The sequence below is a fragment of the Canis lupus genome, chromosome 37, assembly GCF_003254725.2.
Source record: "Canis lupus dingo isolate Sandy chromosome 37, ASM325472v2, whole genome shotgun sequence".
In the NCBI taxonomy this organism is placed as follows: Eukaryota; Metazoa; Chordata; class Mammalia; order Carnivora; family Canidae; genus Canis; species Canis lupus.
In genome coordinates this window covers 25,609,899-25,635,091 of record NC_064279.1, presented here as the reverse complement: position 1 = coordinate 25,635,091, position 25,193 = coordinate 25,609,899, and the positions used below count along the sequence as shown (strand labels likewise).

The 25,193-nt window shown below is 49.1% G+C and overlaps 1 protein-coding gene and 1 long non-coding RNA gene across 8 annotated transcripts; one reads left to right on the top strand and one right to left on the bottom strand.

The window, feature by feature from the left end:
* Nucleotides 1-161: 161 nt before the first annotated feature.
* PLCD4 (phospholipase C delta 4) lies at nucleotides 162-23,490 on the bottom strand. Of its 6 annotated transcripts, none has more exons than XM_025441813.3 (18): nucleotides 22,928-23,490; nucleotides 18,633-18,676; nucleotides 18,330-18,488; nucleotides 16,776-17,004; nucleotides 15,169-15,298; nucleotides 14,356-14,587; nucleotides 9,484-9,685; nucleotides 8,324-8,468; nucleotides 7,558-7,710; nucleotides 4,672-4,863; nucleotides 3,517-3,612; nucleotides 3,214-3,370; nucleotides 2,772-2,888; nucleotides 2,367-2,539; nucleotides 1,677-1,812; nucleotides 1,201-1,350; nucleotides 1,015-1,122; nucleotides 162-808 (listed from the first exon to the last, which is right to left on the bottom strand). In XM_025441813.3, the coding sequence occupies exons 2-17, from the start codon at nucleotides 18,652-18,654 to the stop codon at nucleotides 1,016-1,018; spliced, it is 2,400 nt and encodes a 799-aa protein (XP_025297598.1). In that variant the 5' UTR covers nucleotides 18,655-18,676; nucleotides 22,928-23,490; the 3' UTR covers nucleotides 162-808; nucleotide 1,015. The 6 variants fall into 6 exon arrangements, with proteins under 6 accessions (XP_025297598.1, XP_025297599.1, XP_025297597.1 ...); XM_025441814.3 differs by having other exon boundaries at nucleotides 162-738; XM_025441812.3 differs by lacking the exon at nucleotides 22,928-23,490 and adding exons at nucleotides 19,656-19,761; nucleotides 21,465-21,611 and having other exon boundaries at nucleotides 162-1,122.
* LOC112656455 (uncharacterized) lies at nucleotides 21,082-24,629 on the top strand. 2 transcript variants are annotated; one of them, XR_003134323.3, is made up of 3 exons: nucleotides 21,082-21,816; nucleotides 22,108-22,244; nucleotides 23,671-24,629. It is a non-coding gene; the product is annotated as an uncharacterized LOC112656455 (long non-coding RNA). The 2 variants fall into 2 exon arrangements; XR_007408889.1 differs by lacking the exon at nucleotides 21,082-21,816 and having other exon boundaries at nucleotides 22,101-22,244.
* Nucleotides 24,630-25,193: the final 564 nt, after the last annotated feature.

Here is a 25,193-nt window from a genome sequence, read left to right as displayed (position 1 = left end):
AGTACAGATAGCGTGAGAGGCAGAGGACTCGAGGGGGAGGGGAGCCAGGAAGAATCTCGGATCCAAGATTCTGTGAGTACCTCACAGGGACTGTGTGATTAATCATTTAAACTGGGACACAAAAAAATAAATAAATAAATAAATAAACTGGGACACACCGGGAAAATGAAAGAAGGTACTTTTAGTAATTAGTGAGGACAGTAGGCGTAAACCAGGACTATTCAGGCAGACTTGGGAGGGCTTAGATCACATGAGCCTTTGTCTCCTCCTTTTGCCCTTAGAAGCCATACTTCTGAGCCCTTCTATGTAGCACGTAACATGCAGGGGGGCCCTGGAAACCTCTTATTTTTCTGCCCTTTCCCTGCCCTCCCCAAATGTCCCCCAACCTTCATACCTCCTCCTCTGGCCCAACAATGACAGACCATACTCCAGCCAAACTGGGGAGAAAAGTTATATTTATACAGGTGGGGCCAGGGCAGAGCAGTCCAGTGGGGACTCAGGGCTGTTCTCTTGAGTCACAGTATAGCCTTGGGGTCAGGTCTCCTTCCCCAGCCTTTGCCTGGGGAGCTTTGAGGCTCGATTTATCTTTCCCTTGGCTCTGGGCTTTGAGGAGGTCAGGGTGGAGGGGATGATGTCTCTATGTTCCTTGCTCCAAGCCCTTCTCTGGGCCTCTAGCTGCAGCCAGCCTTTGAGCCAGGATAAGAGAGATTAGTCCTAGATTTAGGTATGGGATTGAGCCTATGGCAAGAGGAAGAAAGGAAGTCCAGTGTCGAGTATGCAGAGGAAGGAGCAGAAAAGATACCACAGACTTGCAAAAACAAAGAAAGGGGGGGAGAGAGAGAGAGAGAGAAATCAGGTCCTAGATTTGCCTGTTAAGGGTGAGGTCATATTGTGCTCAGGAATGCGCAATCCCAAACTTGGTTTTTACCACCTGTGTTTGCTTTCTGGAGCATCCTTCTGGGTTTTTCTTACTATCTCAAGCCAGCACACCCACCCTTCCCACGAAGTGCCCACCTTAGCATTCATCCCCCTCCAGCCCTTCCCGGATGTTGATATGCACGAAGATGGAAGCTGGGTGGAGGCTGGTGCCATCCTTGGAGAGCAGGTGTATGTGGCGGTAGCCTGGAGGAGGGCGGGAGGAGAGCGTTAGGCGGGCAGCCAGGGCTGGGGTGTCGGCCAGGGGATGAAGGACTGGCCCACCTTGCTGCATGCAGGTCCAAGGTAGTGTGTACTGCCCGATAAAATCATTTCGGGATTTCCAGTTGTAATCCTTGACCACGAAACGCAGCAGGGCCAGTTCAGGCACCAGGACCCGGAAGCATAGTGTCTGCCCCCAGTATGGATTAAAACCTGGGGTGGGACCAAAGGGAGAGACACCGTTGGCTGCTTTAGGCGCGTCCTGGGTAGCTTTCCTTGTGTTCTCAAGATTTTCACAGTGATCAGCATTTTACAAGTAAGGGAACTGAGGTCCAGGGTGGGTGGGTAAGCAACGTGCCCAGGTCACTGGAGCTCGGAACTAAGGGGCCCAGATCCACAGCCAAGCCGTCCAAGCCCTGACCCTTTGTCCTGTTCCACACTGCCTCCCGTGTTGGCGGGTCAGGGGTGGGGACAGAGACTGTGCTCCAGGGAGGGCAGCGTGGTAGGGAGACCGCACCCCTGCCACCACCCGGCCTCACCGTTGTTCTCCACGTAGCTGGTCTCTTGCCGGGTTGTGTCCGGGCGGACGCCAAAGATCTCTACTCTCACCAGTGGATCCACAATGGACCGCTCTTTAGACATGTCCTCCTTGGGGAGTTGCTGCCCACTGATCACCTGCAAGCAGACTCTGGAACCTCACCAGCTCCTGTTCAGCCCAGCCCCCCTCCAGCTCGCTCTTACCCCCACCCCTGCCCCTGCCCCAGGGGGAGGAGGGGGTACATAAGGCCTGGCGCTATAGCTTCGGGGTTTGGGTAATATATTCTCTTCTAGTAAACTATCTGCAATTTAAAATGCATCGGAGTAGAAATTTAACAAGGTTTGAAAGCAGGTATGTTCTGCGAGCCCTTTCCAGCACTGACTCTGCCCCGGACATTGTCGTAGGTACTTTAGACTCAAGATCCCCACACCCCAGTGATGTGGGCAGTATCGTTGCTCCCATTTTGCAGGTGAGGAGCGTGAGGTTAAGCAACTTGCCCAGAGTTGCACAGCTAGTGAATGGGTTTGAGCCTAGGCAGCTGGCTCCCAAATTCATGCTGTTGCAGTCAGGCTATCCCCCCTCGTGAGGGGTTCTCCGCCCATTACATTCCTGCCTGGCCCAGCCTCCTCTTCCCTCGACTTCTATCCTGGCCACCCTGGGTTCTTCCCCACGGTTTCTCTCTCCCCGGTACCTGGATGAGGAGGGTCTGGGCTCTGAAAGGGCTGACGGGCCTCTCAGGGTGGAAGGAACTCTGGGCATCGCGCAGGAAGTCTGGCTTCAGCACATAGCCGCAGCCACCGTTCTGGCGGAAGAGCCCGTCACAGATGTCCATCTCCAGCCCCGCGGTCTGCACGTTCATGGCCACTGAGGACCCCAGGAGAAAGGAAGGCAACAATACATTTCAGGAGCCATCTAGCCCTCTTGGGGAAGTAAGGAGACGTACTGGGTATAACAGGGCCTGCTGGGAACACCGCCATAGATTGCAGCTTCCTTAGCCTAGCACACTTTGAGCAGCCCCTGGCTGTAGTGCTGGGGCATGTAACTTCCCACCTGTTGCTCTTTGACTCCCTCCTCCCTGTCCCTGCTGCCGCCTCACCCATCTGGCAGCCTGCATTCCAGAGTTCCTGGGGGTTGTAGTTGGACGAATCCGTCCTCAGGCCACTGGGATACACACGGCTTAACTGCCAGGCGTTGTGCTGCACGAACTCATTGCCTGTAAAAGGTATAGTAGGGAGATGGCCATGGGGTGGATTCTCCCACTTCCCACCTACCCACTTCACTCTCGCCCCAGCATCTCCAGAGGCCGGCTCCAGAAAGCTGCACCGTGCCGTTCCATCCTGACCGTCTCCCCAGCTGTCCTCCGCCTGGAGCCTTGAGCCCACTCCTCAGAGCTCCTGTCCCTGTGCGTGCTCTGAGGCACTGCTTAGCTCCCTCACCCCTCCTTGGCCCCTTTGCCCTCTTTCTTGGGACTCTTCTGCCTGCCAGTTGCCTGAACCTACCCCTCCAGCTCCCTCCCTGGCCCTCCCTTTGGTCCTGACCAGCCTCCTTGATGAGGCTCTTGGCCTTGGTTTCAGAGAAAGATGATGTCTCATAGAAGCGGTAGTGCTCCCTCGAATGAGTGAAGCTGTGGAATGAGACCGACTTCAAGTAGACAACCAGGGCAGAGAGGGATGGGCACAAGATGGGTTTGGATTTCTGGAAAAGGAGAAAATAGAGAGGAAGATGGAATTGAATCCTTGGCCATCTGAGAGGGAAAGAGCCAACAGCCAGGATCTGAATTTCCCAACCCGACCTAAGCCTCGGCCCGCTGCCTCCCCTTTGCATTCTCCCTCCTGCCTCACCTGCTTGGGAAAGAGGAGGGACTTAGGCTTGGAAAAAGGAGCCTGAACCATAACCTCACAACAGGTAGGCGGACAAAACAGCGGACACATCACAACCTGGGGATGGGAATGGGAATAAAGGCAGTCTACATATCCTGATGGCTCGGTTTCCAGCCTCTGCTCTACTGTTACTTTTTGGGTAACAGGTTTTTTCATGATTATTGGTAAGCAGAGAGGTGTCATCCCCTACCTCTTGTCTTTTAAAACAAATTAATAGTATATTTTGGTCAAAATGTACACAAACCCAGACAAATAATGTTGAGGTGTGCAAATGGCCGTGGAAGTCACGCTGGAAGGATGTGAGGCTCCCAGAGTGATACATTTACATTTGTCTCCTGAATTCCCATTTCCTTCCCTGGACACGGTAGCAGGTTAGACACCAGAGCCCCAGAGGGGACGGGATAAGCTAGAAGTTAGTCAGCTAAGTCAAGGGTGTGCACAAGAAGGAGAAAGGCAGACTTCTAACCAGGACTTTTGGCAGTTCCACCAACAGCACAGCACCCCTTCCCGGCAGGGAGATGGGTCACTTTAGCACAGCCTCCTTAGAGTCTTCACGTTACTCAACAGTTTCTGCTTCTCCTTTTGGGCTATTTCTGGCCCCTTCTCAGACTCACCTTTTCCAAGAAACTTCCTCTAAGCCCATTTTAGATGAGGTCACAGCAGTCACTCCAGTAAGCTCTACTTGCCCAATGCAGTAGGCAGGGCACCCTCTCTCACTCACACAGACACACCACGGTGGTTTTCAAACTGGCCTTTTAAGGGACCGAGAAGTACAAAGATGTCTCAGGAAGCAACGGGGGATGCAGTTGAGAGCCAAATGGGTACTTCAACTAGGATGGCTCTGCAGTTACCTGTTGCATACACAGAGCTCCCATATAAGATTTCATTCAAAAACTATTTCATGGCCCAAAGAAGTTGGAAAGCCACCGCAATCTATCTATCTAGGACGATAGATGGTGATGCCATGCATTCATCCTTACACCCTTTTTATTGGGGGCAAGGGGCATTTTGCTCCTCGGCCCCCTGCCCTGCTTAGCTCTAGTCTCTCCACACGTGAGCACAGCTTATGGTACAGACCAACCATGCTAGAGTGGAAAGATCACTCTCCTGGCCCACCTTCTCCTTCTTTTTGTCCTTACTACGTGGACTCAACTCCTGGGGCTCAGACTCCAACTGGGCCTCTGGCTCTGGGTCAGCCTCCTGCTCCCCCTCCAGTTCAGATTCTAGCTCCTCCTCTTCCTCTTCCTCAAGATCCTCCTCAAGTGTCCTTAACTTCTTCCCCTTCACCAGGATCTTCCTCCGAAGCTCCTGGGGACAGAAATGAAGGGGCTTGTTTACCAGTCTGCTCTGGGACCCTCCTGGGGGCCATGCAGCTCCCACTGCTCTCATGGGACCACCTCAAAGGAAGAGGAAGTGAGTGGCCAGATGTCTCCCCTGGGCAGCTGCTTCATGCATGAACCAGGGATTCCCCGTTAGGCCAACTTGTCAAATCTCTGTCCATTTGGAAAACAATACAAAACAGAAAAAAAAAAAAAAAAAAAAAACAGAAAATACCTCACCTGACACATAGAAATTCCTCCCAGATTAAAGATTTCCATGCAAATATAAAGAATATGAGTATTAGAAGAAAATAGAGAATCTTCTTGAATGATCTTCAAGTGGGAAAACCATTAGAAACAGGAGATGAGTGTGTGGGTGGCTCAGTTGGTTAAGTGTCTGACTCTTGGTTTCAGCTCAGGTCATGATCTCGGGTCCTAGGATAGAGGCCCATGTCGGGCTCTGCTCTGGCGAGGAGTCTGCTTGAGATTCTCTCCCTCTCCCTCTGCCCCTTCCTCCTCTCTCTCAAAAAAAAAAAAAAAGAAGAAAGGAAGGAAGGAAAGAAAGGAAGAAAGAAAGAAGAAGGAAAGAAAGAAAAAGAAAGAAAAGAAAGGAAAGAAAGAAGAAAGAAAGAAAGAAAGAAAGAAAGAAAGAAAGAAAGAAAGAAAGAAAGAAGAAAGAAAGAAAGAAAGAAAGAAAGAAAGAAAGAAAGAAAGGAAGAAGAAAGAAAGAAAGAAAAGAAAGAAGAAAGAAAAAACAAGCCTGAGATGAAAACTCAGAAGACAGGCAGCCCGGGTGTCTCAGCGGTTTAGCGCTGCCTTCAGCCCAGGTCGTGGTCCTGGAGTCCCGGGATCAAGTCCCATGTCAGGCTCCCTGCATGGAGCCTACTTCTCCCTCTGCCTGGGTCTCTGCCCCTCTCTCTCTCTGTCTCTCATAAATAAATAAATAAAATCTTAAGGAAAAAAAAAAAGAAAACTCAGAAGACATAAAAAGGACTCGCAGATTTGACTACATAAAGCTTAAAATCCTCTATGGGGCAGAAGATGCTGTAAGACAAAAGCAAAGACTACAGAAATTTCCCAAAGCATCAATATCTTTAACATTTAAAAATTTGTTCTAGGGTCCCTGGGTGGCTCAGTGGTTTAGCGCCTGCCTTTGGCCCAGGGTGTGATCCTGGAGCCCCAGGATCGAATCCCACATCAGGCTCCCAGCATGGAGCCTGCTTCTCCCTCCACCTGTGTCTCTGTCCCTCTCTCTCTCTCTCTATGTCTACCGTGAATAAATAAATAAAAACTCTCAAAAAAAAAAGCAGTTTTTAAAAAAATTAAATAAATAAAAATTTGTTCTAGACCAAGAAATATTATAAACCCCAATAAAAGTGGGTAAATAATATCAATTAATTCTAAAGAAGAAAATATAGACTTCTTTTTGAAAAAATTAACTTTTTTTTTTCACATTTGCCACTATGAATCTCTTCTTACTGGAGTTATTTGTGGCCATTCTCTTACACTGTTGGTCAGAGAGTAGTTTGGGATTGTTTTTTCCCAGAGGGTAACTTGGCAATAATAATAAAAATATCAACATGCAAACTCTTTAACCCAGCAATTTACTTCTAGGAATCCATCTCAAAGAAAGAGTAAATGGGGCGCCTGGGTGGCTCAATCAGTTAAGCACCCGACTCTTGATTTCAGCTCAGGTCATGATCTCAGGGTCATGGGATCAAGGTCCATGTTGGGCTCCTTGCTCAGTAAGGAGTCTGTTTGAAATTCTCTCGGTCCCTACCCTCCCCACACACACACCTTTCCTCCTCTCTCTCTCTCATTCTCTTTCTCTCTCTCTCTCAAATAAATAACTAAATCTTAAAAAAAAAAAAAATAGAGCAAAGAGACAAAGCTGTATGACAAGTGAAAAATTACCAGCAACCAGAATGTTTACCACTTATTGGTTGAATAAATAATGGTTCATAACAGAAAATGGAATACCACAGAGCCATTAAAAAGAAAACAATTATACATGAAAAGACATCCATGATATATATTACATGTGAGATATAAAAGGGATATAGAAAGTACCCCCATGTGTTTTTAAAAGTATAAATATAGGGATCCCTGGGTGGCGCAGCGGTTTGGCGCCTGCCTTTGGCCCAGGGCGTGATCCTGGAGACCCGGGATCGAATCCCACGTCGGGCTCCCAGTGCATGGAGCCTGCTTCTCCCTCTGCCTATGTCTCTGCCTCTCTCTCTTTCTCTCTCTGTGACTATCATGGATAAATAAAAATTTAAAAAAAAAAGTATAAATATATATATACACATATATGTTTGTATAAGCATTTACAAAAATCTATTGACAGCTGTTGGGGAGAGGTTGAGATTATGGTCGGGGATTTCCCTTTCTCTATATTGTTTCTTTGGTCTACAACAATTATGAACTATCAGGGAACAAAATCAAGATATTTATACTGAAAAAAAGAAATAAGTAAATAATTGATTTAAAATTTAGAAAACTACAAACAGTTGTGCATTCAATTGGATTTTTAAAAAATTAAAGTTGTCTTCAAGGATATTAAAGAGCAAGATGGTCCCAGTAAGAGTGAGAGAAGGGAACAGGAGGGACATGGAAGAAGGAGCCAAGGTAGGGAGGCTACGGAAGCCACCGTAGAGCCAGGGCTGGGGGAACAGGTGCATACCTCAGGTGAGGGCAGCTGAGTGGGCAGCAGCCCGTCCAAGGTGGTGCTCAGCAGCTGCTCCCCCAAGATCTCGGTCAGATGGCATGCCATGACCTGCTGCTGCTCCCAGCTGCAGTGGTTCTCCAGGGACAAGATGACCGGGTATTCGGATGTCTGATGGGGAAGGGAGGGAACGCTAGAGCCAGAGTTCTAAAGCATGCAACCTCCTTGCTTCTCCAGACCTTCCCTGGTGACTCACTCAGCTGAGTACCCTGATTGCTAATCCCCTGTGGCCCTACTCTGGGTGTCAAGGAGGTCTTGCTGGGTCTGGGACCCCCCTCACATCTAAAAGTCACTGTTGAGATCCCAAATCTCAGACCTATACCAGGCGTGACCCAGCTTCCTCTGGGACCTTTGAGTTTTTAGGCTCATACTGGGAAGGTGAGGTCATTCCCCTTATTATGTGTTCATGTTACATTCTCACCTCCAGACTCCTATCGTCCTCCCAGCGCTACCCACCCCTTTCTCTGTCTCCTTAGGCACCCTCTCTGAGATGGGTGACAATTGTTAGAAGCCATAGGTACTGATCTCTACCAATTACCTCTAGGACTACTCACCCTTATTCACAATCTCTTACTATTTGCCTGATGCTTCACAGTTAAAACTTTTACATCTGTGCCATTTGATATAAAGCCCCCTGCATCCATCTACTTTCCCCAGATCCAGAGCCAGCCATCTTCCCTCAGATCATCTTCCCTCACCAGTATGCCCATCCCAGGACTCCTACCTGGAAGGCATACTGTGCTACAGTGGCCACGACATCTTTGAATGGGATGCGGGAAGTCAGGGTGTGTCCATGGTAAACAATAGGTTCCCCGCTAGGTCCATCCCATATATCCACCTCCACGCAGCGGCACCCCCTCTTCAGGGCCCTGCAAGAACCCCAAGCCCCCAGGGACACAGAGGTCAAGGTCTTATCTTCCATCTAGGGACCCTCTCCCCACTCTGGAGAGAACAGTGCTCACTGACACTTCAAGCTACATCTCCGTGGACCCTTCTCTGTCCACTGGATACTGCTACGGCTCACACTACCTCCACCCCCCCATCCTTCCCAACTCAGTCTTCCTTCAGCAAGTCATTACATACTGCCTCATGATGCTCCTGGTGTTCTGGTTGTATAGCATTCTGCGACACCTGAGTTAATTGAACTCTCAGTAATTTTGTTATTTGTTTTTAAAGTAATCTCTATGCCCAGCGTGGGGCTTGAACTCATGATCCTAAGATCAAGAGTTGCATGCGCTACTGACTGAGCCAGCCAGGCGCCCCTCAAACTCTCAGTAAATTTACACTTTATTTTCTCTACTAGACTTCCTAGGGCAGAAACAATATGTTCCACTCATCTTTGTATACCCTGAAGCTACTAGTTTAGTTGCTGGCACTACAAAGATATCTTGACTCTTCAATCGAACCCATGATTAGCAGATACCACTTATTAGCTATTAACACATGGATTATCTCATTTAATCCTCACAACTCAGAATAGGCATTGTTATCACCTCTATTTCAGTGATGGGGAAACTGAGACACAGAGAGGTTAAATACTTAGCACCAAAGCACCAAGGAAGAGAACTAGGATTTGGCCTCAAGGAACCTAACCTCTATGCTGTACTGCCTTCCATGTAACATTTAGTTTACTTATTTGTTCAAAATAAATCTGAGTTCTGAGAGAGTTCCATAGCCCATAAAAGGGAGAAAAGTCCCATTCATCCGTAGAGTTTCAATGCTACTCTCCTGTCAGTCTTCAGTGTCTCCTCCAAGTCTCTCAGGTACCCAGGAATCCTCAGCCCCAAGCCCCCCCCACAACGTCTTTTCAACCCGTTATCCACGGATAGCACAGATGGCCCCTTCTCCTGAGCTGCAGCCTTTCCCCCTTCCTTCCCACTGCACCGTATATATCCCTCGACGCTGCTCTGGCCATAAAGCTGGTCCCCCACGAGGTAAGTGTTGTGAGAGGAGTTGATGTAGTAGTTGTTCAGGGGTTGAGTCATATCCTGGTAGATGGGGAGGCAGGTCGGCTTGAAGATATCTCCGTCCTTTGAGCAGAGGTAGCTGAGGAAGCCATCCATGCTCAGCACATGTCGCAATTTACCTAAGATGTGGCGGGGAAGGCTAGGGTAAGAAGCTGGGCGTGAGAGCATCCCAGCACACCTCGAGCCGTCCTTCACCTCACCCCCCTCCAGGGTCCTACCTTTCAGATGGCGTCCGCTCTCAGCCTCCAGATCCCAAATGTGCCCTACCCACTGTCCATTTCAATCATCTCCACCCTCACAGACAGTTAAAGCTACGAGGAGAATCATTAAGGTCATTCCAGTCCAGTGCTACCCAACAGAACTTTCTGCAATGATGGAAATGTTCTGTTCTATGCTGTCCAGTGCGGTAGCCTCCAGACACATACGGCTACTGAGCCCTTGAGATGTGGCTGTGTGACCAAAGAACTGAATTTAAAATTTTTATTTTAGTTAATTAATATTTTACGGCTTTTATTTGTTCATTCATTTAAGTAACCTCTATGACCAGTGGAGGGCTAAAACTCATGATCCCGAGATCAAGAGTCATGCTCTTTCAACTGAGACAGCCAGGCACCCCAATTTTTATTTTTTATTTTATTTTTTTAAAGACTGAATTTATTTTAGAGAGAAAGAGCACATGCTCACATGTTCAGGAGCAGGGGGAGGGCAGGGGAAGAGGGAAAGAAAGAATGCCAAGCGGACTCCATGCTGAGCACAGAGCCCGGCCCCTGAGGCTCAGGCTCGACCCCACAAACCAGAGATTATGACCTGAGCCAAAATCAAGAGTCAGAGTCTTAACCAACCGAGCCACTCGGGTGTCGTGTTAAATTTAAATTGAAATAGTCACACTGGGCTGGCACTGGGGTGGCATAGTCGGTTGATCACCCACTCTTGGTTCTGGCTCAGATCATGATCTCAGGGTCTGATCGAGCCCTGGGTTGGGCTGTGTGCTCTCCACGCAGCGTGGAGTCTGCTTGTCCCTCTCCCTCCACTTTAGCTCCTCCCCCTCAATCGCTTGAGTGCCTGCTCTCTCTCTCTCTCTCTCTTAAATAAGTAAATAAAAATCTTCAAACAAAAACCTTAAAAAAGGGGCAGCCTGGGTGGCTCAGCGGTTTAGCGCCACCTTCAGCCCGGGGCATGATCCTGGAGACCCGGGATCCTGGAGACCCGGGATCGAGTCCCACATCAGGCTTCCTGCATGGAGCCTGCTTCTCCCTCTGCCTCTGTCTCTGCCTGCCTTTCTCTCTGTGTGTCTCATGAATAAATAAATAAATAATCTTTAAAAAAAACTTTAAAAAAAGTCACACAGAGCTCATTTGTTACCAAATTGGACAGCATAGTATTCAGTGTAAAGGGTTAATTTTATATATGGGGAAACTGAGGCCCAGAGAGAAACAAAGTCAAAGGCTTGCTAGTGACACGACCAAGGTGCCTGTGTTTTATTCCCTGGGCTATGGCTGCTGCCAACTGTGACCTGAGGGTTTCTTCCTACCTACAATCAACTCCCATGTGGTGTTTCGAAGAGTATTTGCCCAGTACACCCTTGGACTACACTCTCTCTGAGGGCAGGGCCCTGTCACTCCTGCCATAGCCCTCACCCATCTCAGCATGGGCTTCATGCAATACCAACAACGACAATGAATACTGAGCACTTGCTCTCTGCCCAGGGCGTCCCATGCAGCACCTCAGTGCTCTCACTGACATGATGAAGTAGATCTTATATAATCTGCCCTGAGAGCTTAGGTAACAGGGAGGAGCTGGGATGTGAACCCAGGCAGCCAGGTGTCTGGGCCACGGCCATCCCACTGTGCTGTGCAGTCTCACCGAGGGGAGCACTGCTGCAGGGGACTCCTTTGGGAGGAACAACAACTTGACCCCAAGGCCCAGCTTTGTAGCTCCAGCTCTGACAAAGCCTCCAGATGGTGGAGAGTGTCAGGAAGTCAGGCAGGAAGTTTTGTCCTTGACACTAATAACCTAAATTGGGACAGTAAAGCCACAGTTGCCAGATACTTTCCATGTGCGTCATTTCGTTTGGTCACCAATTATTTTACAAATGAGAAAATCAAGTCTCAGATAGGCTAAGCCACTTGCCCAGCGTTACTCAGTAAGAAGCACACTGGGGCCTTGAGCCCTGGTCTCCTGGCGGATGCTGCGCTCTGCAGCCAGAGTAGAGTAGCTGACAGCTGAGCGCAGGAAAGGGGACAGCACCCAGAGGGGCTGGGGGTAGAATTAATGTAACTGATGTCTACTGGACCCTCCACTGGAAATAGAAGATCTGATTTCTTAACCCTCATGCATTCTTCTATTTACTCTTCTGAGACGATTGCTCTATATCCCCTTTTCTTCTCTGAGCACAGACATGTATCTGGAATCAGTGATTCTGGCCCTTTCCTTGTCTGTTTGACTCGAAGTTCCATGAGTGCAATGTCCTTGTTGGACCTCCTGCTGCATCTCTGGGGCTGGGTGCTGGCTGCAGGTCCTGGCCCATTCCAGGGGCTCAGGAAGCATTAGCTGCAGGAGTGAGTGAGTGAATGAATGAAAGGAGTGGCAGTTGAGATCCATGAAACGTGCATCCCTTGTCCAGCTCTCATTCATCTCATCTTTCTCTCTCTTTTTAAAGATTTTATTTATTCATTTGAGAGAGAGAGAGCACGCACAAGCACACAAGTGCAAAAGCAGGGGGGAGTGGCTGGGAGAGAGAGAAGCAGACTCCCCCCACTGAGCAGGGAGCCTGATGCAGGGCTCAATCCCAGGACCCTAGGATCATGACCCGAGTTGAAGGCAGAGGCAGATGCTTAGCTGACTGAGCCACCCAGGCGCCCTTCATGCATCTCATATCTAATCCTCATGCTCCACAGAGGTACTAAGGGTCAGGTGACCCATGTTTGAATCTCATTCCTCCTCTCATTAGCCACTGGCTTTGACCAAGTCATTTGATCTTTCTGAACCCTAGTTTTCCTCTTTTGCACAAATGACTTAATAATGCAAACCACTTCACTGGGTCATTGGAAGGATGAGAAGAGAAAAAGCAAGTAGAGATGTTAGCACATTATGAGATACTTAGCCCAGGCCGAATAAGGATTATGCTTTTGATTTACAAGGTTGTAGTGAGGCTAGATCAAGTAAGTGTTGTGGAAGTGCCTTGTAAATCATTTATTATTAATGTAAATCCCTCGTATTCTGAAGGAAATGGAGGGCAGGAAAGTGTCTAGTGAAGGGGCAAGGAGAAAGTTCTGAGGACAGAGAGGGCATATTTGAGCTGTGCTTGCTAAAAGTTAGATGACTGGCCTCTTCATCATCCCCCTCAGCCAGGGGCTGACTAGCTTCCTGGCCAGGGAAGAACCACTTGGAGAATCTGGACAAAGTCCAGGAAGGCACAGGGAGCCGGCATTCAAAGAGGCAGCAGGGGCGTGTGGGTGGCTCAGTAGGTTAAGCATCTGTCTTTGGCTTAGGTCATGATCTCAGGGTCCCGGGTTCCAGCCCCACATCGGGCTCCCTGCTCAACGGGGTGCCTGCTTCTCCCTTTCCCTCTGCCTCTCTCCCTAGGCTGTGCTCTCTCTCTAGCTCACTCTCTCTTTCAAATAAATAAATTTTTTTAAAAAAAGATTTTATTTATTTATTCATGAGAGACACACAGAGAGAGGCAAAGACACAGGCAGAGGGAGGAGCAGGCTCCATGCAGGGAGCCCGACGCAGGACTCGATCCCGGGTCTCTAGGATCACACCCTGGGCTGAAGGCAGTGCTAAACCACCGAGCCACCCAGGCTGCCCCTCAAATAAATAAAATCTTTTTTTAAAAAAATAAATAAAATCTTAAAAAAAATTAAAGAGGCAGCAAATAGGAACCATGAAGGGAGCTGGAAGAAAAGGAATCCTGCACTAAAGGAGAAGAAGCCAAAGGGAGAGGATCAAGGAGCTTCCTTTCCCCAGTGGGACAAACGCTGAGATCAGTACAAACTTATTCTCAAAGTGAAGCATGAGCTTGGTGGAGGAAAGGGGACTTAATGGGATGTTCTTCGTCCTACGAGATCTAGGGTTATGGAGGAGACTCCTGTCTTATCTGGATAGCAAAGGGCTGCTCTCCTTCCCAGGCAGTAGTTGAATGAGATGAAAATTATTGTGCAGGGGCTGGGGTGGGGGTAGACTCAGCCTTCCCTGAGTTTGGCAGTAGGAGGCTTATCTCTGAGTCTTTTTTTTTTTTTTTAATATTTATTTATGACAGATACAGAGAGAGAGAGAGAGAGGCAGAGACACAGGCAGAGGGAGAAGCAGGCTCCATGCACCAGGAGCCCGATGTGGGATTCGATCCCGGGTCTCCAGGATCACTCCCTGGGGCAAAGGCAGGCGCCAAACCGCTGTGCCACCCAGGGATCCCCTATCTCTGAGTCTTTCTTTCTTTTTTTTTCTTTTAAATATTTTATTTATTTATTCATAGACAAAGAGAAAGAGAGAGAGAGAGAAAGAGAAAGAGATCCCTGGGTGGCGCAGCGGTTTGGTGCCTGCCTTTGGCCCAGGGCGCGATCCTGGAGACCCGGGATCGAGTTCCACGTCGGGCTCCCGGAGCATGGAGCCTGCTTCTCCCTCTGCCTGTGTCTCTGCCTCTCTCTCTCTCTCTCTGTGTGACTATAATAAATAAATAAATAAATAAATAAATAAATAAATAAATAAATAAAAGGGCTGCCCTCTCTGGGTCTTTCTACAGTCCCCCTCCCTACCCATGTCCAGTGCCCCTCCACCCTAGCCCTCTTACCGCTCTCTGAGGGCTCATAGCGGTCGATGAGTTCCAGAGCAAGGTCAGGAGCTCGTTCTCCTTCTTTCTGCTCCTCTCGGAGGAAATCCACAAATTCCAGCAGGGTCAGCTTCTGCCCATCAGCCGAAAAGTTTTCAAACAGCTCCTGCACCTCAGCACGTTTAGTCAGCGCCTTATAGAAGTCTACAAATTCTTCTCCTTCCAGGGTCCCAGAATGGGACGTGTCTGCTGTCTGCAAGTGAGGGTTTAGAGGATTGTGGAAAGTCCTTTTAAGAGCAAATGTTATATGGTTTTGACCTGTCCTGTAAGGGCAATCTCACTGACAGGTGGATACACACATATTTCCACAAAATTCCCACGGAACTCCTGACAGTTAGTGTTCACAGAAGCTGCTTCGGTATAAGTAAAAAGAAAATTGCAGCCGTACTATTTGCTACTAGAGAAAAATTTCAATAGAAAGAGTTAAATGCCCCAAGTGCCTAAAAGGTCAAAAGATCCCTCCTCCTATTTACTCACATTCCAGTTAGAGATTTTAATCGTTACTAGGCATCTGTGAAGTTCTAGCCATGGACCAAGAGGTCCTTGAGGTCTGACATAGTAACCTATGGTTGTTTACCTATATAAGATTATGAATTATCTTCCTAAGAAGACTGAAGGGTGAGAACCACGCCCTACACTTTCCATCTAGCCTGGCAGAGTGGTAGGGCAATAGGAGAGATTCAATAGAGTGATGCTTGGTAGGGCCTGGGTACCTCTGGCCAAGTGAGAACGTGGCCTTGGCTGGCTTCTGAAAATCCTTCTCCAAAGACTCACTTGGAAAAGATGGAAGGCATATTCTTGATCCATTTCCACATTCATCAGGTGCAGTAATCGCTGGACTTCTTGGAAACTCATCCGACCATCCTGGTTCTTGTCTCCACGCTGGAACCAGTCACTCAGCCATCCAGGTGCAAGTCAAGGCAAAAGCACTGTGTCTGTGTGTGCGTGTGTGTGTGCAAGTTCAACCACTGACATCATCACCCCTATCTTTGCTGCATCGTCTCTCCTCCATGCCAATGCATTTTCCACATTAGCTTCCAGAATTATCTCCCCGAGCACTAATCTATCTTGTCTCTGCATGGCTCAGTGCCTGCAGGGCCCTCCCTGTTGCCTGCAGGAAGAAGCTCAAGTTTCTGAACCTAGATTGAAGTACACCCAGGGATCCCTGGGTGGCTCAGCGGTTGAGCGCCTGCCTTCCGCCCAGGGCGTGAGTCCCACATTGGGCTCCCTGCATGGAGCCTGCTTCTCCCTTCGCCTGTGTCTCTGCCTCTCTCTCTCTCTCTGTGTATCTCTCACGAATAAATAAATAAAATCTTAAAAAAAAAAAAAGAAGTACACCCATGATCTGGCCCCCACCCAGCCTTTTCAACACACCTGTGTCCTCCCCGTACCTTAGCCAGCCTTAGCTACCCCCAGCTCTCCGTGTCCCGCTCTCTCTCCTGCTCTTCAACGTCCTATCTCCGGGCCTTTACTCATGCTGTTCCTTCAGGCAGGAGAGCCTTCCCCTCCTCCTTTCTTTTTGTATTTGACAGAGAGAAAGAGAGAGAGAAGAGACAAGCAGGGAGAGGGGCAGAGGCAGAAGCAAACTCCCCTCTGAGCAGGGAGCCCCATGCAGGACCCCAGGACCCTGAGATCATGACCTGAGCCGAAGGCAGACACTTAACTGACTGAGCCACCCAGGCACTCCCCTCTCCTCCTTTCTTTATGTTCAAATTCTACTTTTCAAGGCTCAGCTCAAATGCAACTTCCTTCCTAAAGTTTTCTCAGAAATCTCTCAGCTAGAATTAACTAATTCTCCTTCCTTTGAACACCCACAAACACTTTCAGTCCTGTAACACTTCTAGGGTACTTAGATTACTTACCACAATTCCATTTTCTCCACCGACTAGAACAATGCCTGAGTCTCACTAATCTTCGAACCTCCACAGCCTGGCATGGTGCCTGATTCATTCTGCTTAATAGATGGTGAATGAATGAACGAACGAACAAATGAATAAGTGAATGACCTGGCATGGAAGGTGAATAGAGTCTAGGAAGCCTGAATGAGACAACAACACTAAGGCTGCTTCCCAGTCCTGTGGTAGTTAACAGCCCTGGGATCTTCTGTTGAGCTCTCAAGATCTTTGCCTCTCGCCACCCCTTCCACCTATCCTGAAGGGCCACATTTCTGTCCACACTCTGCCTGGCATTGTTCTTGCCATCCCTAGGCTCCATTCACCCTTCCACATCTTTTGCCTCACTCTAGCCTCAGCCGCCCTTGCCCATCCCATCTGGACTCCTGGGTCTCCGTAGCCCTGCATGCCCCCACCTGTCTCTAGCCCTGCAGCATCTGGCTCCTTCAGTGACCCCTGACCCCCACTCTGGCTCCCTCCTGCTGATACTGGTCCAGCCGCTCCTGTTGGTCCATGCCGTTGACAAAGTCCATCAGATGCCAGAGCCCCCGCTTCCATACCTCGGCCTCCTCGACACTGTTGGCCACCAGGTCCAGGTTGGCACGGCGGCCGTGGAAGATGATGGTGAAGCCCCGCTCTAGGGGGAACTCCTCTGCCAGGCTGCGTAGCAGCTCAGACTCATGGCCCTCACGTACTGTCTCCACATCAGAGATTGAGACTACCAGAGAAGGAAGAAGTGGGTCATGGAGGGAGAGGATCCACCAGATTGCAAGGGCAAAGGGCCAAGGACCCTTTGTGAAGCCATAGGGAGGAGGAACCCCAACCTCCACAGGATGGATGAAGCCCCCAAATACTTGGTACAGAGAGACACAGAATCATGACCCCGGAATTCAGGATGCCCCATGAGCCACTGCCACTTTCATAGGCAGCATGGCAAGGGGCCTATGCTGGAATTGACAAGACCTGGCTTTGGGCCGCCAGCTGGTAGGGTGACACAGACCAAAATGACTTCGGGCCTCAGTAACCCTTGTCTGAAATAAGGGATGGTCCCATCCATAGCCTGTCCACGTCACAGGAGGATGGGCGGGGCTGACAGATGGAAATGCACTTTAAGATAGAAGCAGTTACACCAAAGCATGGTATGTCCAAGTCCAAGTCCCCTGTTCCAGGTTTGAGGGCTTCCTCTTTCCAGATGTCTAGGAAAGGGCCAGAGAAATTCATCCATCCTGCTTTCCTCAGCTGGGGTGCTGGGGATCGTGAGCTTTGATTATGTCTCTAAAGCAGACTTTCTTGGATGTGTCCTGTGATCAATTTTTTAGAGGGATCATAAAGCGTCCGTCTGGCTGACAGGATGCACATTGTGGTGCTGCATTTATGGTATTTAAACATATTCATCATAATGGCTAATTTAGTTTCCGGTCCCATGCTAAATGCCACCGAGTCCCTGTAACCTTCTGAGCAGGTATTGTTCAATCCCCATTTTGCAGATGAGGAAACTAAAGCATAATTGAAGCAATTTGTCCAAAGCTACTCAGCTAGAAAGTGACAGAGCGAGGGCTTTAATCCAGGCTGTCTAAAGCCTGAGATCATGCTCTCACTATGATAATAAAAAAATATAACCTAGGATTTATCGAGCCTCATTATGTGCCAGGGCTCGCCCAAGCAGCAATTGAATCCTCATAAATAGACTTAAGAGGCAAGTACTGTTATAACTTCCATTTTGTAGGCTCAGAGGTAGACACAAGAGGGGTCGTGCAAGGACGCATTGTAGGGATCCCTGGGTGGCGCAGCGGTTTGGCGCCTGCCTTTGGCTCAGGGCGTGATCCTGGAGACCCGGGATCGAATCCCACGTCGGCTCCCGGTGCATGGAGCCTGCTTCTCCCTCTGCCTCTCTCTCTCTCTCTCTCTCTCTCTGTGACTATCATAAATAAATTTAAAAAAATTTTAAAAAGGACGCATTGTAGACCCTGGTACCTCCTCTGCTGGGCTCTTCAGAGTCCAATCCCCCCAGTGTGCCCACCCCTAGCTATCCACACGACTCACAGGTGGGCTTGGCATTGCCTCCTTCCTGCCGGGCATGCCAGACTGTCATGCCATCATCTTGAAGTCTGAAGTATCTTAGTTTCTTCCAGCATTTGGATCTCACCTTGCGCATCAGCATGCCCTTCTGCATCAGCATCAGGTCTTGATTGATAGGCAACCCTGGGCCAGGAAAAGAAGGGGCTGCTGGCTGGGTGGCTGGCAGGAAGGGTGGAGGGCCTAGGAGGAGCTCCTGAACAGGGGGCCAGACTCCTCCCTGTCCCTGGGCTGTCTTCCCAAGCCCTCCTCTCCTGCTGGGGTACTCACGGCTTTGCATCAGAGACGCCATCACCAGCTGGTGCTAGAGTCACCTGGAGGAGCAGGGAGGAGACAAAGGGTCTGAGTTAATACTGGTGATCTTAGAATAACGGATCAGAGGAGGAAGAGAAGGAAACCTGATGGCCTATGATGCACCAGGTGCTTCATCTACATAGCTTTTAGCTCTTTTTACTTCTAGTTTGAGTTTGGTGACTTTGAGGCTTAGAGAGGCTAAGAACCTTGCATCAAACCATATAGGGATTCAGAATTTAAAGCCAAATATGTTTGATTCCAAAGGGTCTGCTGTTTCCCACAGCCATCTCCAGAGAGGACTATACCAGGGCTTCCTAATACCACACAGTCCGCTGGGTAACCTGTGTCATGCGCCTCAACCTCCATCTTGCTGGCTGTCCCCTTTCAGAACCTGGAATGTCTCTACATCCTAGCCTTCTCTTCCCCCGGTGGAATCACCCCAGCTTCTCTATCTTGGGAGCCCTCTCCATATTCCCACGCAGATCACCCAGCTCCAGAGGGGCCAGGCCAGACAGGTTCTTTTGCCTCTTCCATGACACTCAGTGCCATACTTGCTATGTAAGCCATCTTCTTCTGCCTTCACGCGGTAAAGCACATTTTTATACTCCTTGTATAAGTTACACAGTCTTAGAAATGCATTTTCAAGTTTTCTTTGCCTCTTGAGAAAGAGAACCCTCTTTAAGATCCAAGCTAATTTAGGACTTGGTTAAATTGTCTTCATAGGTAACAACAAATTTCCCTTGAAAAGCACCAGAAGACTCGACAGGTAGCCACATTGATTTTAGATCCGCCCCTCTAAGAAATTCTCAACTCTTGACCAAATCATTCTGGAACTGACAAAGCGCATGAAACAAAGCTCTATGCTTTGTATAAGCAAAGGAACTGCTTAGAAATGTTGTATTTTTTAATCGAGACATTTGAATTTTTGACAATGATGAGCATCTAAAACATGAAAAGCATCTCTAAAGCTCCATTAGAACATTGTGCAGTTCAACTCACCATGAGCTATATCTCATACATGAAAAGCAGAAGTCCACAAATGTGATGGGACTTGTCTGAGGTCACTCAGCATCTCAGTGCCTGATCTCTCTCGAGCTGGGAGAGCCTATAAAGTTATCCGGGGGTGACTAAATCTTTAGGAAAAATGTAGAGGTCACTGAAAATACAGCTCCCCTGGCTGTAGGACCTAGGGAAGGCTTTCTAGAGGAGTAGCAATATGAGGGTGCCCAGAGGGAGAGGGCAAGGCTGAGAGCCAGTCTGTACCTAAGTGGGAAAGATGACTCAAGAGAGATAGAACCCTGCGACAGTTCCAGAAATCAAAGGTTTTGCTGGCTGAGACTGAATATAATGAGCCTGGGTGAGACCAGAAGAAGCCTCTGGCTGGATGAAGGGACCCAGAGTGCTTCACGAGAGGCAGAAAAGCAGCTCCGCTTTCTACAGCAGAGCTGCTTTCCTGCCTGGTGATGTAGTTTGGAATCTAAGGCTTACAAAAACCGAATGAAGACTGAAGTAACAGGTCCCCAGATGCTAGCAGAAGGAAGCTCTGATCCCATTTACCAATATCCTGCCTTATCTCCTCTTTGAATTTCAGCTCGCATGTCTGGGGCATAAGAACCATGGGATGAGGTGGATCTCCGCCCTGGGAGAAGTCAGAATTCTCTTTCCTTACTCTTGTGTCCAGGAGCTTCACAATCATGTCCTGAAACATGGGAAGCCTAAGCTCAAGTGCTGGGACACCCCTATTTTGGAACCTATCTTCTTTCAAACAAGCCTTAGAAAATTATTTTATGCTTTTTGTCAAACTCTTCCAGCCCCAGGGCTTGGCATGCTCTTCCAATCCTGCTCCTATTCCTGCCTCACTATTTTAAATCTAGATCCAGGGGACATGTGGCCATGTGAGGGCCGATTTCAACTCAGGGAGCCACAGAATGTTAGAGCTGGACTTCATTTTATAGAGAAGGGCTAGAAAGATTGGCTGAACTGCTGGAATCATTGAATGAATTAGGTGGCAAAGGTGGGACTAGAACCCTGGTTCCTTATGACCAACTCAGAGATCTCACCAAGGCTCTGCCCTTAGAAAGGGTTTTCTCTAGGGGGGCCTAGGGGGCTCAGTTGGTTGCGTGTCTGACTGTTGGTTTTGGCTCAGGTCATGATCTCAGGGTCATAGGATTGAGCCACACGTTGGGCTCCGCCCTTAGCAAGGAGTCTGCTTGAGATTCTCTTTCCCTCTCCCTCTGCTCCTCCCTCTGCCCTCTCTCTCTAAAATAAATAACAAATGAATCAAGAAAGAAAGAAAGAAAGAAAGAAAGAAAGAGAGAGAGAGAGAAAGAAAGAAAGAAAGAAAGAAAGAAGAAAGAAAGAAAGAAAGAAAGAAAGAAAGAAAGAAAGAGAAAGAAAGAGGAAAGGAAGGGAAAGGAAAGGAAAGGAAAGGAAAGGAAAGGAAAGGAAAGGAAAGGAAAGGAAAGGAAAGGAAAGGAAAGGAAAGGAAAGGAAAGGAAAGGAAAGAGAAATCCTTTCTTTCCAAAAGAAAACTTTTGGTAGCAGGTTAGAGCAGGGCTAATAAACCGATAAGGGATGTGGATGCTTTGTTCCCCCTACTTTGTCATTCTCTGCCCCCACATGTCCCAGTTCATAGCCTAAAGAAAATTTCTTCCCATTTGCCTCCTCTCCCCATCCCGAGGTCTTCCCTTTCCTTTCTCCCAGCTCACTCCTCTCCCCTGATCCCATTGGCCTCCCTACTTGCTCCCTGGTCAGCCTCTCTGCGCTCTCCTCTCCTTATCCTTCTCCCCGACCCCTCTCTCCCCTCACCTCTTCCTCTTTCTTTGTCCTCTAATTCCCAATAGGTCGGTTCTCGTCCCCTGTGGGGATTTTGAGCCTAGGGACCAGGAACAAGGAGGACACTCAGGAGCACACTAGGGAGCATACCCCCTCCATTCAGTCTCCCCTCCCCCGTATCCTAGGAGACTGACCCTAAGGAACACAGGGCCCAGAGAATGCAACCTAGAACCCAGGGGTTCTCTAGGTCTGGTGTTGCACCTGGCATCTGAAGACAGGATGGGAAGGATGGTCACAGCTGATGCAGGTGTAGTGACAAGGGAAGGGACAAAGGATTGGGAGTGGGAGCAAGAGCAAGAGGTGAAGAGCAGAAGATGAAGACTGAGTAAGAGATTGGGTCTTAACTGTTCACTCCTAGATGAGAACGTGGAGATCCTCGAGGACACCTTTAGAATACAGAGAGAACAGAGACACAAAATAAGGGGGGAAGTGGTCAGGGCTGCCGAGTAAGATTTGGGCCTCAACTTACAGGTGGCTTATTGTCACCTGGGGATGGGCTTTGGGAGAGTTGCCAGTAGTGCCAATGGCATTACAGTGAAATTCAGGGTGTCTCAGGTCCCTCTGGGGGGCAGGAAGGAAAAGAATCATTATGTCTACTCTTCTTGTTTCTGAGCAGGATCACTGAGTGACCTCATTCATATAAAGAGGACAGAATGGCTCCGGTCATAGGTCATAGCCCCCAGAATGTTAGAGCTCGAAGACTCTTTTACAAGTCATCTAATCCAGAGGTTCCTGGCTGTAGGATCTCCCTAGGTAAAATAGAGATCCTCAGCGCGCATACCACCTACCCGCCACCCCCACCAAATCTACTAGATCAGAATTTGCAAAGATGGAGCTCAGGAATGTTTATTTTCAAGAAGAGCCCCTAATACACATGCAAGCCTGGGACACCCCACATTCCCATCACAGACAGATCAGGGAGCTGCTGTCCGAAGTCACTTAGCTAACGGTAGAGTCAGGACTAGGAGCAGGTGCTCTTCCCAGCACAGCATTAGAGCATGCCCACAAACTGCCCCGGCCCATTAAGCAGGCTGGGAACGGATACAGAGCTCAAACCCGGGCTCTTTCTAAGGAAATCTCATAACTCTCTCAGTCCTACACTCTTCCCTGGGTCTTCGGTAACCCTCCACGTTCTGTTACTGAATCTATGCTAACATAGGGCTGCTCCAATTCTCTGTCTTCCCTTGCTAGGATGGGGCTCACTTCTGAGAGGGAGCTAAGGGGTCCCCCCCTATGAAGGGGTGACTGCCACAGCCAGGAAGAAAACTGTCAATCAAAGGGGATGAGCTAGAGAGAACCAGGAGGATCTGATAGGGCTAAGGAGTCCAGGGTACAAGTTAATCAGAGTGGATAAGCATGGAGGGGACAGCGGTAGGGACTGGGGCAGGGGGTGCACAGCTTGGAGCAGAGGCTGCCCAGAGCCTCGGGGCCCTTACCATGGGCAGGATAGCAGTCCTGTGGCTGTGAGCTGTGCGATGCTCTCTCTGGTGGGACGAGGGAACCCGGCCGGGCTCCTTCTCTCCTCGCTTGCTCGCTCGCTCGCTCGCTGGCTGCCTCCCCTTTTCTGCTGCAGTTTTCTGCTGTGACCGGCAGACTCGCAGCCAAAGGGAAGGAGTAGGGAGGGGGAGAGGTATGAGGTCTCTCCTCGGTCCAGCCCTTCCAACTCTTAAAGGCCCAGGACACTGGTCAACGGGAGTACTGGGGGAGGGGTGGGTGGAAAAGGATTAGAAGAGGAGGAGCCTGGCTGCCCTTCGTCTTGATGCCAGCTCTCACTGACCCCAATCCTGCAGCAGCGCCCAGAGGGAAACCCAAGGAGTGTCCGAGTTGTGCGGGCGCTCCGTGAATCACTGCTTTTCAGTCCGCACGGCTTCTCCCTGCATGTTCTGCAGCCGTGTTTGCCCTTATTTCATCTGGCGCCTTTCCAGTGTCTGTTCCACCAGCCTCGCAGGGCACTCAGTCTAGCTCTGTGGCACAGGGAAAGGAAAAGAGAAACAGGACGGGGAAGGAGAAAGATGAGAAGAGAGGGAGGGGAGGGATGATCTAAGAGGGCAGAGGGACAGGCTCGTATCTCTGTATATTTTGGGCCCTCGCTAAACACCGGAGGAATGCATACATAAGTGCATGAAGCAGTGCACTTGTTCTTCCTTTGCACGAATGTGTTCTATGAACATTTCTTCAGCCCCTCCAATGTGCAAGGACACGCGTGCGTGTTTATCAAGATGCGTGCAGAGATGACGAGCAGATGATGTCGTGGTACTGTAAGAATCAACGGCAAAAAGTGGAGCAGAGGATCGGAAAGACACCCAGGGGGGAAAGAAAGGTGAAGCGGTTCTTGCAAGGTCAATGAACAGGCAGCTGAAATAGCGAGACTGAGGCAAGGAGACCAAGTCAAGGAGAGGAATATAGGGGATCGTAAGAGGCTTCATGATGGTCCCATACGTCACACTGAGACTGAGACCCAGGGAAGTCTAGGCAACGTCCTGGGCTCACATGTCAGCAGCAGAGACAAACAGTCCCTGGCACTCCCCCAAACATTGTGAGCTGAGACCTACTTTTGCTCTGCTTTGGAAAGACTGTGGGGTACGGAGCTTTCTGGACCAGTGGACGGGAGTCAGGCCGTTGAGGGCACCAGGCACAGCCCTGGACTTGGACTTCTGTGGATCCTTTCCACTGAGATGTGTTTTGATCATAAGCATAGAAGGAACTAACTGTATGAAATGATGTGATTTTAAGTGTGCTGAGATCTACCTCTCATGGCTCCCCCGAACACCCCTTGAGTGCCTAATAGTCTACCATCGGTGATTATTTATAGCTAAACCTTTAGTCCCATTAAAATAAAATCCTCCTAAGTGATTACCATAAATGTCAGGATTGTGGTGACTTCTGGGAGGAGGGAGAATTGCGATAGGATCGGGCACATAGGGGACGCCTGGGTGGCTCAGTGGTTGAGTGTCTGCCTTCAGCTCAGGGTGTGATCCTGGGGTCCAGGGATTTAGTCCTGCATCGGACTCCCCGCAGGGAGCCTGCTTCTCCCTCTGCTTGTCTCTCTCTCTCTCTCTCTTTCTCTCTCTCATGAATAAATAAAATCTTAGGGGAAAAAAAAAAAAAGGATTGGGCACATAGCTGGCTTCTGAAATAGTTGACCAAGTTCTATTTCTAGTCCTGGGTGCTAACAAGGGTTTCCCCTTTATAACTTACTCAAGGTAATTTTTTAAAATTTTATTTTATTTTTAAAAAATATTTATTTGACAGAGATAGAGAGCACAAGCAGGGGGAACAGCAGGCAGACGGAGAGGGAGAAGCAGGCTCCCCGCCGAGCAAGGAGCCCGATGTGGGGCTCAATCCCAGGACCCGGGATCATGACCTGAGCCGAAGGCAGATGCTCAACCTACTGAGCCATGCAGGCACTCCTCAAAGTACTTTTTTAAAAGTAATTTTAAAAAAAATTTTTAAAGTAATTTTTTAAAAGATTTTATTCATTTATTTAGAGAAAGTGCATGAGCAGGGGGAGGGGTTAAAGGGAGATGGAGAGAGAAAATCCCAGGATGATTCTGCTGAGTGCAGAGCCCAATGTGCAGCTGGATCCCAGGCCCTGAGATCATGCCCCCAGCTGAAAATGAAGAGGCACTGGTCCAACCGACTGAGCCACTTAGGTGCTCCAGTAATGTTTTTTAAAGTAATCTCTACACTCTATCAACGTGG